We start from the raw sequence: 15976 nt of genomic DNA on the forward strand, positions 1-15976 counted from the left end.
GAATTAACCTTAGGACTGACTCAAGTTTTCTACCATATCATCAGCAAGGAAACCCATTTTGGTCAAATTTATAAAGCATTTTAAAACTCTTTTTGTGTGATGGCATGAAAACTTCTGGCCTTTTGTGGTTATATGGAGATATGTTGTCTGCCTGAGCTGTCTCCAAATGTGATTCTCAGATCTCAGCTTCCTGAGTAGCTAGGATTATAAGTGTGAGCCACTTCCACTTGTCTTAGAGCTACTTTTTTATAATTAAGGTTGCCTTTGTCACAAATATTGGTGATGAAGAAGATTTATAGAAAAAAGTATAGAGTAATAAGCTATCAGTCATTCCATAATCATCAAATATTAAGAAATAATAAAGTCCACTGCAATATCTTTAATAACTTTTCTAATGAAGTCAGGATTCTGAGTATTGGGTATGATATGCTGTCAGAAATTATAGTGAGAATAGCATGTACGAAGCCCTGGGTTCAATTCCGCAGTACCCACATACATAGAAAAGGCTAGAAGTGGCACTGTGGCTCAAGTGGTAGAATGCTAGCCTTGAGCAAAAGAAGCTCAGGGACAGAGCCCAGGCCCTGAGTTCAAGCCCCAGGACTGGCAAGAAAAAAGAAATAAGACAAAAAAAGAAAAGAAATTACAGTGAAGAGCTATAAAAAATTCATTCTGCACACATTTTGTAATACAAATGTGCATTTTAACACATGAATATAATTAAGAAATAGTCACTTTTTTTTTCTTTACTACCAACAATGAAATAGACTTCATCCACCAAATACATTAAATAAATACTGTCTGAAACTTTTAACCTTTAAACAATACATATCTCTAGAAAAACAATTCCTAAATAATTAAATCTTATAGCTTCAAGATGTATAATTATTTAGTTTGAGACAGAAACAAACTTACTATTTTCAAAAATCTGGGTTTATGTCATTAATTTAGTTCAGGAATCCCGAACTAAGGAACCAATTGCTTATTTTCTTTTGCGGAGAGATATAGTTTTTAATATTCATCTTGTCAGATTCACTCTGGATTACTCCCAGACCTTTTTTCTCTTTAGATGAGTCACGTGGTTTTTGAAAACTATCATCAGTTGCTATGCTTGGAAGGAAATTTTTCTCAGAAGACTTTGAAAGTATCTACTTGTGACCAAAAGAAGCCCTATCAAAAGTGGAAATTTGAAAAATACTATGATGAGTAAAGAAGAACAGATGTTTTTCTCATAGGCCCATTAAATACGGGGAAAATGTCAGTCAAGTTGGTAAATGTTTCTTTGTGGTAGTTTAAATTTTCACTTGTAATGGCATTTGAAGAACCAAAAGATAACTCAGGGAAATATCTACACCATTGAATTGAGCTCCTTTTAGCCTCAAGTGGCCTTTGGAATTTCCTACCTCTTGCCCTGTGCAGTAATTCATCCTGCAACCTTACAGGTCACCAGAAATGAAAGCAACTTGGAGAAGCATAATGATACTCATCTCTGTGTTTATAGATAACCATCTCTGTTGACTCACAATGAGAACCTGGTCCTTTATAGCCTGCTTTTTGTCTTCAAATATAAACTTCTTTCTTTCTGTTGACTAAAAGTCCTTAAGACAGGGCCTGGAACTTGGCTCAGTGGTAGAGTGGTCTAGTGTTTGCCTCACATGCTAGAGGCCCTGGGCTCAATTCCTCACCACATATGCAGAAAAAGCTGGAAGTGGCACTGTGGCTCAAGTGGTAGGGCGCTAACCTTAAGCTGAAGAGCTGTGGGACAGCGCCCAGGCCCAGAGTTCAGTCCCCACAACCAACCAAAAAAAAAAAAAAGACCGAAGACAGGTAAACAAAGTCCCATCAGTCTATAGCTATAGTTATGCTTACCTAACAGTTTCACATAGTATTTATAACTACTGATAACCTTACCTAATGGCATATTTTTCTTAAATTACAATCTATTTTTTCTCAGTCTGAATCAGTGGAAAATATTTTAAGAAAGACAAGTCTTTAGACTATTTCTAGGCATGGACATTGTTTTAGTTCTGTCTTATGCTTTTAAAAGTATAGTTAAGAAATTGTTCCTACTTGTAACTTTCTAGACTTGTATTTTTTAAAAAGGCAAAGAAAGGAAAAGCTGGGTCACAATGCAGTATAGTAAATCATAATATACTTCATCACTAAGCACATTTTAATTCAGTGTGGAATTGAAACAAAAAAGCAAAAACAATGCTTAAGATTTCTTAAACATGAAAAAATTAAAGTGCTACTTTAGATCAAGCACTATTGCTTAATCTGTTGCTTAGCACTAAAAGTGCATGACTTAGGGAGAGACTTGGGGGAAAAAAAGTTACCCTAGATTTAGGCAGAGAAGGAAGAGGACCTGAATGAGGGAAGAAAGAGCAGACCCCCTGTGTGAGCCCAAGGATGACATGGACAAATCTGGGGAAAATATCTGTGATCCAAATACTTAGGCACGTTAGAAGAAAGCTTGGAAATCAGGACACCCTTCATATCCAGTTAGTAAGAATATTGATGCCTGAAGACAACTTATCTGCCTAAAAATCACAGGCCATGGAGGGGGAGAATCAAAATGACAATTCAGATCTCCAAAGACAGGGCTTTTCTTCTGTTCAGGCCACTGGTCTGAACAAGCCTGTTGCTGGGCAATCCTGAGAAAGATGCACAAACCTTTTAGCTGGAGGCAGCATCCCTGGAGGACAGTTATGTTGATTCTTGTTAAGATTAAAGCACACTGTATCTCTTCCTTCACTTGAGATGATGGTAAAACACATAGTTTTAGTTTCACCTTCTTTTGTAATGTTCTACTTCCTCTTCCAGCTAATTGCTTAAAAGCAGAGGTATAACTAAGAGTGTGAAAGGGAAGGCATTCCTACACACTGAGAACATACTTAAGAAGTCTTATTCAAATAATGGGCAATTGCAGATGAAAGAAGAAAATAGCTAGAAAAATCAGATGATTCTTTCCAAAACATCTAGGAAATAAAACACAAGTTGGTTGCCAAAGGACTGACTGAGTTACTCACCAAAATGAACTAGCTGAAAGCCTCGTGTAATTCTCCATGTAACTAGAGATATTGAGGGCTCTCCCCACTCTATTCTGTAGAGTCTCTGTTTTTACTGAAAAAAAGTTTTCATAAAAACAAGTTCAGAAAAAGATCAGTGGTATGTACATCTTTGAATATACAAGCCAAAGAAAATCAAATGTTTTCCTCAACAGTTTCTACAATCTGTATAGTAGATGTTCTCTTTGACATTACCTTGACATATTTATTTGAATCTATAAAACTACATTTGAATCTATACTGCCAATAGAACAAAGGAATGTTTTCTAATATCACACGTTTATATTTGGTAGAAGTTTTAAAACCATTTTACTATATATTTGTTCAATTACCCTAAGATGTAAAGATCAAATCCTACTCAGTCATGTCTTGCTTTTAATAAAAAACCTTTGAAAGGGACACTTGAGGATCCTTACTAGCATAACTTACAAGCATAACTACCAGTTATGCTTGCTGACATTCAATTACTGTCATCACAGGCTGCAAAATAACCATGTGCCCATGATCACGAGTATCATTAGCTTCCTCACACTCATTTGGAAACATTCACAAATCTTAGATATTAAAAACACCTTGATTCGGTAGTAGGGATTGAACAAAGGTAGTGAGGCCAGGATCCCAATTACAACATATGGGAATTCAATATTGTTAGTCAATCTTGATTTCTTAGATGGCTCACGATGATTTTCAAGGAGCTCTTATACAAGAGAATAAGTTTAGGAACACCAGATAGTGCCGTCATCTTTGGTATTGTTCGAACATTTATAATTTAAACTTCATATTTGGAAAATAGAAAAATAAACACCTCAGATATAGGCTTGAATACCCTCGGAATAAGGAAATTAAAAGAAGGAAGGGAAAAGAAAAGAGCTATTCATCATTGAGCAGTTACTGTATACTAGGGCTCCCATATGTTGTATCTCACTGAGGTAAATTTATCAATCTCTCTATTGCATAGATGAGATGAATGACTCTCAATTATACTAACAAGGGATTTGATCAAACCATTAGCAGGAGATAAAACACAATTACCATTCAATCAAATGCCCTCCCATGCTGTTTTAATTCTTAAAAAAAAAAAAAAAGAGCAGCCAATGGTAGTGGGCTCAGTTAAAATCCGTCACAAATTATAAAATAAAAAATGAAGTCAAACCTCTTTGATCTTATGTAGAAGAATCTTCTTGGGTTTTGTGTAGAAAGAAAATAAAAGTAAGAGCTTCCTTCCTGTTAAGCAATTAATGTGTAGCCATTAGTGAGATGACTATCAGATGTTGTGTATCTGATGTTTTCAATCAGATGTTTTGTATCTTTCATTTTATGCAAGACCTATTTAATTGCAGTTCTTGAACCAAATATGACAAACTTAAAGGAACATGTACAGCAGTTCTTCTCTATCGTAATATAGCAACACTATTTTCCAACCTTCAGATATAGCTGACAAATTACTCAATTTGAATAAAGATTAGAAATTTAAATTTTAAAAAGTCTTTTAATTTAAAATAGAAAGCATGACTTTTAACCTTTTCTCATTATGTAGATCATAATATACTGTATGTACAATTGTTGTTTGAGGTATTTAATGATTGCTACAAACAAAATGCCTTTAAGAGAGAAAAAGAAACACTAACCAAAGACATTATAAAAAATACTATTTGTTTTGACAAATAGCCATTTCAGGGACTGTTTTGAATAAGCCAATAATATTGTATATCTTCCTTCTCCAAGAGGCTTAATGGATGGTATTTCAGGTGTTGGTGATTCTTGTGTGTAAAAGAATGAAAAAATAACATCATTCAAGCAGATTTAGTATCTCTAATTTCAACATAATAATTCAACTAATAGTTACCATTTTATTAAGATCTCCTTAGAAGTTTGAGTCTTTCATTTGAAAAAATACAAACAAAACACAAGTGAAAATTCTCATTTTCTAGCACATGGGACAAATTAAGTATATTGAGTTCCTAATAATGATCATTGTTTTCAAATAAGTAACAATAACTTCCTTGAAAACAGAGGTTTTCTATTTTATTGATTAATAAATATTTGCCAATTTAAGATGTTGTTTAAAAATCTGTGTAAATAAACTTTTATATCACATTCTAAACTTAAAGTTTTTGGTAACATGAATAAAGATTTTAATCTTTACCTGATGATTTGAAAACATCAATTTTATATAAAAATGTCTAAATGTATATGTGAATATAGATACAGGTTTGTTTGTGTATGTATGTGTGTGTATTTGATACTTTAAATAGGGAAGAAATAAAATACAGAGGCTCTATTGCAACAAAAAGGAAATAAGAAATGTCATCAGATATTTTTAACTGTCTTTTAGTTACATAGCTGTGTCTTCTTAGGGACTTCTGCACAAAAGTATTTCAAATGGACTTTCATTCTGGGTGTTGTTTGGCAAAGTCATCATATGAAATTGCTATAGTTTTTTGTTTGTTCTCAAACAGCCACCCACATTTTGCTAGTCTTATACATATGAGCTATAAGAAAATAAGAGGATGCAAAGAGCAAGAGAGTAATTTTGCTATTACCTTAAAGCATTTGTTAGTGTAAAAACTACAGATTGTAAGGAACTTTGTAGTTGGTATCTCAGCATTGTGTTGATTTGCATTTCTTTTATGGCTAGGGATGTTGAACATTTCTTCATGTGTCTATTGGCCATCCTTCTTTCCTCTTCAGAGAAGTTTCTCTGTTAGTCTTTAGACCACTTATTTATTGGGCAGTTGTTTCTTTGAGGATTTGTTGTTGGGGGATTTATTTTTTTGTGTTCCAAGTATACTTTAGATATGAGACCATTGTCCATTGTATGGCTAGTGAAAATCTTCTCCTAATCCATGGGCTTTCTATTGATCTTGCTCGCTATGACCTTTGCCATGCAGAAGCTCTGCAATTTCATGCAAACCCATTTGTCCAACCTTTCTTTGATTTGTTGTGTTTCTGGGTCTCTATTAAGAAAATTTTGGCCTGTGCCAAGGATACCTAGGGTTTCTCCTATTCCATCCTGTAATGTTTTCAGGGTGTCTGCTTTGCCTCCGAGGTCTTTGATCCATTTGGAGCTGATTCTGGTGCAGGATCTAGCTTTATTTTTCTACAAGTGATTAACAAATTTTGCCAGCACCATTTATTGAAGAGGCTGTCTTTCTTCCATTATGTTTTTTTAGCTCCCTTATGGAAGATTAGATAGCTATAGGTCTGTGGGTTCATTTCTGAGTTTTCAATTCTATTCCACTGGCCTGAGATCTGTTCTCACCCCCAGTTAGAATGGCTATCATCAAGAACTCTAATAACAACAGATGCTGGAGGGGATGTGGACAGAAGGGAACCATACTGCATTGTTGGAGGGAGTGTAAACTTGTTCAAACATTTTGGAAAGTAGTATGGAAGTTCTTCAAAAGACTCCACATAGAGCTCCCCTATGACCCAGCAATCCCACTTTGGGGCATTTACCCAAATGATCACAGACAAGACCATACTAAAGCTACCAGCACAACTATGTTTATTGCAGCATTGTTTACCATAGTAAGATATAAAACCAATCCAGATGCCCCTCAGTAGATGAATGGATCAAGAAAATGTGGTATACATACACAATGGAATTTTATGCCTCCATCAGAAAGAATGACATTGCCCATTTGTTAGGAAATGGAAAGACTTGGAAAAAAATTATATTAAGTAAAGTAAGCCAGGCTCAAAGAAAAATAGGTCCCATGGTTTCCCTTATTTGCAATAACCAGTATATGCCTGAGACAAGCAGAAAAGGTCAGATATGTTGATATTAGGTGAAATGAACCCCAAGATAAGGTCTCAAATGTTTTTTTTTTCTTGCTATTGTTTCTAATATATTTATAAGGTGGTTTCTTTGTTGCTTTGTATGTCCCTCCCCCACGGTATAAACCCGGTTTTCACTGTATTTGATGTTGGTATAATTTGTGGAGGGGAAGGGAAAAAACAAATTGTTTAAATAGGGATACAGGTGGGCCCATTGCAACAATGAAATGTACAAGTTGTTTGTGGAAAAACAAACTTTGCAACTTTGGTTGAGGAGGGGGAAGATGGGGGAGGGGCGGGGCGGGGCGGGGCTGGGAGGGAGACTGGGATGGGAAGGGATGGGAAGGGAAACAAAGGAGGAGGCAAAAATGCTTGATAAGAAATGCACTCATTACTTTGTCCATGTAATTGTAATCCCTCTGTACGGTATTTTCACAATAAAAAGAACTTATTAATAAAAAAAAGAACTTTGGAGTTACTTGAACATGTTTTAATTTTATTATTGGGTAGTTGTACAAAGAGGTTGCAATTGCATAAGTAAGTTTATGAATGCAATGCATCTTATTCAGTGTCAGCCTTCTCACTATTCTCTCCCATTACTTCCTTTTTATCCCTACCCTCAAGTTATGTAGTTTAATTATTACATGATGTACATTGAATACAATGACTGCATTTACTTATCCTTTCTTCCTCCATTCTACTTGAACATGTTTAAATACCCTTTTTAATTGCACCTGACCTACTGAAATTATTATAAAGAATCAAAAACATTACTTTTAAATCTATGGATATTCAATTTGTTTTCTAACTTCATTTCCAAAATTCTCCTACACTGACAATTTGTAACTAGATGTTATTAATGTATTCTGAACTTTATCATCTATGTGGATGATTTCTTGCCTATTGCTGCCCTTCCATTATGGCTTTGTTGATGCTATGTGTTCTTTATGAGCTGAGTAGACGTTTTTGGTCTTCATATTTATGTTGTGATGTGGTGAGGTCTGATGTTTTAATATTGGAAAATATAACTTTCAACATTACATTTAATAACTTTCTTGTTTTTATAGTTTAATGAAAGTTCAGGCTTGAAAGAGGTAGTTGCTTTTCTCATATGGCCAAATATATTTCTTCTTTATAATACTCTGATGTTCCATCTCTTTGCATAATTTTCTATTATTATTTATTTTAAATGTTTTCTCTATCAGTTTAAAAAACTTTAAAGGTCTATTCTCCACTTGAAAAAAACCGCCAAAAGAACTACCCCATGTAAATATGCAGAAACAATTACTATAAAAGTGTCAGCATAGTTAAAATGAATTACTTTGATTACTGCAGGGATAAATATATTTTTTACATTGTTGGCATTAACACAAATCTCAATACCTCATTTTCTTATAAAGTAGTAGAATCTTAGCACAGATAGTATATATCTTCATACAAGAAATTGCTTTAAAAAATAAATTGCTTTTGGAATTTCATGTACAATTATTTAAGACCTTTTTGAAATAAAGAATGCAAATGAATTGAAGATGCTATCTTGATTTTTGAAGTCATCTGGTAATGGTCTTAGTAACTGCTGATGTAGACGTATTCTTACTAAATTTAATAATTTTATAATTTTTATAAGGTAGATGAAGAAACAAAGTTTAGAAAGCAGAAACAAAAGATGCATACTTCTTTTGACAACATATAGACATAGCAGATCTTTTATTTAAATTGGAGAGAGAGAGATTCTGGAAAATACCGTGTCTAGAAATTGTATAATTACCTGAAAGGAAAACTTTGTTACACAGAAATAATGCTGTCATTAATTCCTGTTCATCTGACAGCAAAAGAAAAATCAAGTCATGTAAGGCATATCAGCATTCACCCAATAAATCAATTCTCCTTCCTAAAGAGTACCAGAGTTCTTACCATCCCTGAACTTTGAATCACAAAAACTTAAGTAAACTTTCATGTGCTGTTACCAAATTTTCTAACTACATCATGTCCCACATGCATTTCAAACATGTTAAATATGTAATCTGAACTAGACCTTTGTCTCTACCCACCTACAAGGAGTCAAATAGCCACCCATCTCCATCATGTTACTCAAGCTGTTTAACTGTGTGTCCCTAGTGAAAAATAAAAATAAAAAGACAACTAGGCCAATATACACAGATGCCAGAGAATATGGTCAGTGTTCTTTTGCAACTACATAGCCTCCTTCTTGAACATAAAGCTTTCACTAACTGAGCATACCCTAAAATAGTCTTTGTTGACAATATTTTCATAGTCAGTTAATTGGATAGTGAGTGCACATAGCTAAAAAGACAAGCATTGTGATCTATGGAAGCCACATAAGAGAAAGTTCTTTTGCTATATTACATAGCCATAGAAAATCCAGCCTACTCATATCCCATTGGAGTTCAACTCCTCTGTTGGAATAACTCAAATGTACAGGTTTTCTTTATGACAAATTAATGATACAATCTTGTTTTATGATGCTCAAAATACCAAGCTTTAAAGTTAAGTAGAACATTATAGGTATCCTCATTGTCTCAGGAAAGAAAACTAGGTTGCCTTAATAGAAAGATTTAGAGGATCTAAGCAAACAGGAAATTGTCCTAGTATATCAATCTTCTACCTAACATTATGAACAAGTGCCTGATTTCAAGGAGCTCAGGTCTGGGTGGAGCTGAGGACCAAACGTGAGCATAATACTAACAAAATACCTGATTTCCCTCACTTTCTTTTGAAAACTGATATTGTCTCTGATGAAATCTTCAGATCTTATAGTTTAAGGATAACAAAACTTTTCCTATGGTCAGTTGTAAATTAATTGAAGGAATAAAAGGAGCACTCCAATTCTAAATCCAAATTTGAGCCCTGTGAACACTACATAATGGTATATAGTACTGTGCAAAATGTATTATGTGACCAGGAAGGATTAAACAAGTTGCCAAGAGAATATGTGGGATTTGTTACACATAAATAAGCAATAATCTAAGAAGGAGTAACCCCAGCTTTTTCACTAAGTGGAAAAGAAATAGAGGGTTGAATAGAACAATGAAGACTGTATTACATTCAGACAATAAGGAATTGTCTTTTTATTTGTAGAGCCCATGGTATTTTGATCTGTGGTAACAGAAAGTTCAGAGTAATATATATGGAAACATAATTTTTAAATGGGGAACATTTATCTAAGAATATAAATACAGACTCTTTTCATAAATATTCAATACATTATTTGACACATTGGTTTGAGTGAAGCTCCATAAATATAATTTAAAGCTTCCTGATTTGGGCTGAGGTCCAGTAAATTATATATTCTCAACAACTATCAATGCTACCTCTCAAAATATATCCTCACAACCTACTTTAAAAATATTTTAAGATAATTATTTCCATCTTCATAGTAACTAGTACATTTATGACTAGCATTATCTCGGATTTCTAAGGAAATAAAATCATCATTCTGAGGTACTGTTAATAAAAGGAAGTGCAGTAATTGAGAGAGGCATTGTTTTAAAATGTGCTAAAACTGTCATTTTTTAATTTTCAATGGCTTTAACTAGTCCACACAGATTTTGTTTTCAGTCACAAAGATAAAACTATCCCACATGACTCTCTAGTCAATATTGCTCACTAATCGTCACTCATATAACCCTTCACTGTACCAACTTCACAATGGTTTTCATTCAGTATGAAAGCATAAAGCCAACATTTAGCAAACAGAATTCTCTGGATTAGCAATTACTCAGCCTCTGTAGTGAGAAAATTCAGTGAATGGTGACACCTAGGAAGGAGATCTAGGGCATTAATAGATGTCAAAGAGAAACTTTGAATATTTTTTGGAGCCTAGAGCAGCCACAATGATTAGGAAAAGTTTATTTCTAGAATCTGTAAGAACCATGCTTAAAAGGAGGAAATGTTTAATACCAGGCCTTCTATAACCTCAATGTACAGAAAGACACCAAAGGAAATACAAGTCATTTCTAATAGACTCCCTGTATTTGATGCTTACCTACCAGAATTGCTACATTTAAAGCCAAATCATATCAGAGTTCCCACTGGTGCTGACACATTCATGTTTAAGTTATAGTGCTATATTAATCGTTTTTAAAAGCAAATGCCCAAATGCATCTAAAGCTTTTCCATGTAAGCAGGTTCCCAGAATGAATTTTGTCTAAGGTTATTTTCACCTTTGTCTACAGAGAAAGCAAGCTCATGCATCTTTCCATAATAGATAATGATTCATCCGAGAACAATTGAATTAGCTCTTGCTCTGGGAGCTATGAGATTTTTCTCAGCTCCAGTGAGTTTATAAATGCATCATAGACTCAAATTCATCAATTCTTTGTTTGGTGTTCCCTTTCCTGATTTTGCGATAGGATATTGTGTTGTATCTAGAGTAAGCATTTCTGGAGATATCTCCCTTCTTTCCTAGCATGGGCTGCTCATCAGGTGTGGCAGGTTGGGAACTGGGGCTGCTCAGTGGGGAGTCCTCACTGGTGTCACCTTCCTCCTTGATTTGAGAGCCTTCTTCATGTTCTTTCTTAAATTCTATTACTCGAACCTCATCTTCATCATTGCAGTCTTCCTCCTCTTCCTCATCATGAGTTTCTTCATTCCAAACCTCTTGCTCCTCTAAGTGTTTAGATTGCAATATGTCAACTTGGTTAGGTTTCCGAAATCCCAGCCATTCAACTTCTGTTGCCTGAGGAGGTTTGTTTTCCTGATCCTCATCTATCTCTTCAAGGGGTTGTTCAGCAATGCTTTCCCTCAGTCGGATTATTTCCTGGGTACTGCTACTGAGAGGAATCTTCTCCCATTGTTGCCCTGTAGAAAAATCAGTTGATAGTTGAGCTGTGCTGAAGTTCCAAAGTTATGAAGCTCATTGGTGTTATTCTCTTACATTCTTTTTTGTAACAATCATTTTCCAACTTGTGTTTTATGGTATGTGAGTCGATCTTATTAGTTCCTTCTATAGGATCAAATATGCTCACAGTCAAATGAGTCTGGAAATAAGTTGTATAGTATAATTAAATAATCAACTTCAAAAATTATCTAGGATTTTAAAATACTAATGAATATTGTAAATTATCAGGAAAGACCTTGGCTCAACCTCATTGGACCATGGGCTTCTACTGTTATGAACTACTACATATAGTAAGGTTAATATTCCCTGACACACTTACAAATCTTGTCACCTGTCATAACTGTATATGTGATTATATATATATGCAAATATATATATATATATATATATATATATATATATATATATAATGTCTTGGCCTACCTCCTTTACAACAGACATCTCTCAAGGAAAATTAGAGCAATACCTCAGGGTGAAAGTCTTTCTTCCGACTGTTCATGTCTGGTCACATTCAGATAACAAACTGGGCATTTAACATTGTGTTTCTAAGAGTGCTCATAAAGTAATCAGATATAGGAGTAAGAGCAGAGAACTAGAGATAGTAAGAACTTGTGTGCTTGCAACTAAGGGACCAAGTCCACCAAAGCATGCATGAAACAGTCTAACATCTGGCACTGGTTTCTAGAGAGTCCAGGTTTAGAAATCATGTTGGGGTCCTAGCCATGTAACACCCATTGCTTTCGATATATCTTGCGTGATAACTATTTAGCCACAAGTCATTTGGATATCATGTTCATAGTGACTTTTGGAAGGTTTATCTCCTGCAACCATCACTTTTGAAACAGCTATATCATATAAAACCGCTTTACTGAGCTGCTTACTCAGAATGAATTATAAAAACAGAGGTTGTTGTCTGAGCTATCACGCTAAAGAGGCTAAAGTTTCTTACAGCCTATGATATGCATGACTGATTCATACTGTCTAGGTTGGATGACTTGCCAGACCAGGGTTCGCCATTTCCTCTCAACACTGCAAATCTATATAAACAACATGAAAGACAATGGTTGTCTCTGTCTTTCGCCCTTGCAAGTTTTCATCCTCCCTGAAAAATGTGCCTAAACACACTTTCATGCAAAGTTTTTAGTTATCGTTTCATTTTCTGTTGCTTATTTTTAAACCTAGGAATCAAAATTTAAAAGTAGAGCAATAGAAATAAAGATGAATTATCACACCACATGTTTATGTATGTTGCTATAAGTTTGCTGGTATCTAGTCAATATTCTTTTTACAGACATCTACATTAGAATGTTTTCTATATGAAAGCTTTGTTTGGTTTTGTTTTTTTCCACAAGAATCAAAGGAACTGATTTTTTGTTCATATTCATGACTCAGGCATAGGATTGTCATGAATGAAATTACTCCTTGCATTTAAATTATAGTTTTTCCTCAATATTTTTAGCATCTTTATACTTTTCAATCCAGGGACATTCTCTGAGGATTTTTTAGCTGTTTGTCATTGTGAAAATAAAAGAGACCAAAATCTGTGCCTCTATCAGAAAGGAAAAGCACATGCTACATCAAACACAAAAGGATTAAAGCAAGGAAAAATTCACTGGTGAGACCATCTGGTCCAAAAAGAGGTTGTTTCAGTCTCCATTTGATCAAAATAGAAGATTCTAGAAAACTGATGTTTACAGTGAGCTTCCTGATCAGAAATTTGAAAGGGGCTCTAAATGGAATGTTGTAATTCCCCCCACCTCTTAGAAAAATTGTTACCTTGGAAGCAGAAAAATTAAAACAAATAAGTTATTTAGTTTATTTTGTGTGGTTTTAAGTATTATAAATTATTTCTAGCTCTTGCTTGTGGTCCTTTCCTTTAGGTATCAGCAGACAGTCTCAGAGTTAGCTAAGCAAAAAGAGAAACTCAGGAAGCTGGGTTTAACATCTGATATTTTATGTGACGTTCTAATTTTCAACCAGTAGTTTCTTCTATGATTTGCTTGTTAAGATCCTAAATTAAACTTGCTAGTCTAACAAACAGACTTCAATTTTGAGATAAGCCATTTAAAGCTGCAGCAGAGAGAAAGAATGATTAATTAATAGATTTTATGTAACACTTATTTGGAAACTGCTTAAATGTAAGTGTCTTCTTAGAAGAACTGTCTAAAGGATCTTGTATCTCTTAGTCTACTGGCTTTATTTAAAACTTAATATAGAACTTCACTGTTCTTTTTATTCTCCTATTGACTTTAAGAATACAATTAAAGCAATCTTCATCACTGAGAGCTTGCTTTAACAAGAAGCAGTTAAACGTCTTATATGACAAGCCTGGAACTTTTCTATAAAATAAATCAATTTATAAAATTATATTGTGTATCAAAAGTAACTTTTTAGGATAAACATTTTTCAAGGTGCTTGACACAGATTTGGAGACATAAATTTTCCATTGAAAAGTTGACTTAATGGACTAACTTTCAAGAGAGAGGTATTACATTGGTAGGCCAATCTGGGCAATTTTAGTCTTAGGCTATCTCTGGACTGCTCATTAAGGTAGAAACAAGAGAAATTTAATACTCACTTATCTACCTCTAGCAGTCTGGAGATTCTGAAGTCATTGCCCAGATTGCTTTTCATGCACACTCATGCAACATCTTATGCAAAATTACAACTTTGCATAATACCCAGTCAAACAATTTCTGTCTAGAGAATGCTAGCTCCTGCTACCTTCTCTGAATGTCATTTCCTCGGCACTTGTTTCTTGGAGAGAAAGATCAGTGATGGCCTTATGAACAACGAAGAGGTTCTCCTCTGGATTTTCTGAGAAAGAAAATATAAGTATTATATTATAACATTTAAAATAAGTATAGTTCAAAGGCTCACATATTATCAATATAGAGTTTAGGCAGATTTCTCATTTCATTATGAATTCTTTTGATGCTCCAGATTCCTCTTTAACTCATTTCATGTATTTAATGGTCAATCCCTCTATTCATATCTCTCCTTTAACATTTATAGATGTAGAGGTGTAAATTCAGACATGTATAGCAGATACTCAAATTCTGAATTTTCTTTGCTCAAGTTTTATGGAGCCTCCCATATAATGATGAATAACAGTAGTTAACATTTAACCAACCTATAGAACTTTTTGCAACAAATGTACAAGTAAGTTGCAATTATTTTTTCCATATTTTAGTGATGAAAATCTTAAGGAGATGAAATTGTTTAGAATCAAAGAGCTCCCAAGTAGATAATTCTGGCTTTTTCAGACACAAAGATTTAGTCCTTGTCATTTGCAGTTCTAGTCTGATAAGGGGCTATATTTCTTGGGTACCTAGATTATTCCTATTAAAACAGTTTACAAAAAAATAATAACCCTATGTGAGTTTATAAATCAAACCAAGAAAATTGAGGAGAAAAGGAAATACTTTACCTTTTACAATCTTCTCATCAACGGACCAGCTAGCCGGTGTGTTCCCTGGTGATTTTCCACTTTGTTCCTGATCTGCTTCTGTGGGTAAATCTTCAGGATTGGAATCCTCCCTGTAGTATGTAGTATGTGGGGTCTTATCCACTTCAGTCATTTTCTCATTGATTTTACTGGTGGTTTGTTGACCATGTTCAGGGGTTCTAGTCCCATGACCCTTTACATCCCTCAAGGTCCCTGAAACATCTGTCATGATGTTCACTGACAGGAGTCCAATTTGAAGACAGTGTCCAGGAAACTGAGTTAGCAGATCCCTGATAAGATGCCTTCTCTGGTCTTGGAGTCCAATCGTTCCAATTCCTATTCTAAAAACACAAATTATCTTCTTTGGTACATAACAAGAACCCTCTACGGAAAGTGTCCAGACAATGCTTAGAATAAATGCAATAGGATTTGTCAAAATTGCCAACAGCCCACAAGGAAGAATCCAGCCAATCAACACCTCCTTTACTGCTTAGCAGTTCCCTTGCAGAATTAATGGCACCCTTTGATTTACATAAACAAACAATCTGAAGCAATCAGGCTTTTGTGTGGGCATGTGGAGGGGGACTTTCAGCTTGTCAGTCCCCCTCTGGGAACAGAGATTTTTGTCCCTTTCCATAATGGCCCATTGTAATTTTCCTTGTAACAGGAGCCACAATTGTTCCACAGCTTTAATCCGGAGAGAATGACCACCTTGAGGCATATTAGTTCTGTGTAACCAGCTTAACATTTCCAAACAGATTTTGTTCAAGTAAAACCTCTGCTATTTAGTAAGGGACAATGGCACCATTTCTTATTTATTAA

At 34.6% G+C, this 15976-nt stretch overlaps 2 protein-coding genes across 3 annotated transcripts in view; one reads left to right on the forward strand and one right to left on the reverse strand.

The window, feature by feature from the left end:
• Positions 1-1242, forward strand: part of Galnt5 (polypeptide N-acetylgalactosaminyltransferase 5) — a 41303-nt gene extending 40061 nt beyond the window's left edge. The window contains exon 10 of the mRNA XM_013028749.1: positions 1067-1242. Coding sequence (XP_012884203.1) covers positions 1067-1207 — 141 coding nt within the window. The 3' untranslated portion in view covers positions 1208-1242. The remainder of the gene's footprint in view (positions 1-1066) is intronic.
• An 8715-nt stretch (positions 1243-9957) lies between these two features.
• Ermn (ermin, ERM-like protein) lies at positions 9958-15383 on the reverse strand. 2 transcript variants are annotated; one of them, XM_013028477.1, is made up of 3 exons: positions 15137-15383; positions 14431-14463; positions 9958-11666 (listed from the first exon to the last, which is right to left on the reverse strand). In XM_013028477.1, the coding sequence occupies exons 1-3, from the start codon at positions 15381-15383 to the stop codon at positions 11149-11151; spliced, it is 798 nt and encodes a 265-aa protein (XP_012883931.1). In that variant the 3' UTR covers positions 9958-11148. The 2 variants fall into 2 exon arrangements, with proteins under 2 accessions (XP_012883931.1, XP_012883926.1); XM_013028472.1 differs by having other exon boundaries at positions 14431-14523.
• Positions 15384-15976: the final 593 nt, after the last annotated feature.

This window comes from Dipodomys ordii, unplaced genomic scaffold, assembly GCF_000151885.1.
Source record: "Dipodomys ordii isolate 6190 unplaced genomic scaffold, Dord_2.0 Scaffold5, whole genome shotgun sequence".
Lineage (NCBI taxonomy): Eukaryota > Metazoa > Chordata > Mammalia > Rodentia > Heteromyidae > Dipodomys > Dipodomys ordii.

Excerpts from the sequence above, each read along its gene's own strand:
- Ermn (XM_013028472.1), bottom strand. The coding sequence starts at position 15,383 with ATGACAGATGTTTCAGGGACCTTGAGGGATGTAAAGGGTCATGGGACT. Across the intron at positions 14,524-15,136 it reads TGATGAGAAGATTGTAAAAG|AAAATCCAGAGGAGAACCTC; the intron begins GTAAAGTATTTC and ends TTTCTTTCTCAG. Across the intron at positions 11,667-14,430 it reads GGAAATGACATTCAGAGAAG|GGCAACAATGGGAGAAGATT; the intron begins GTAGCAGGAGCT and ends ATTTTTCTACAG.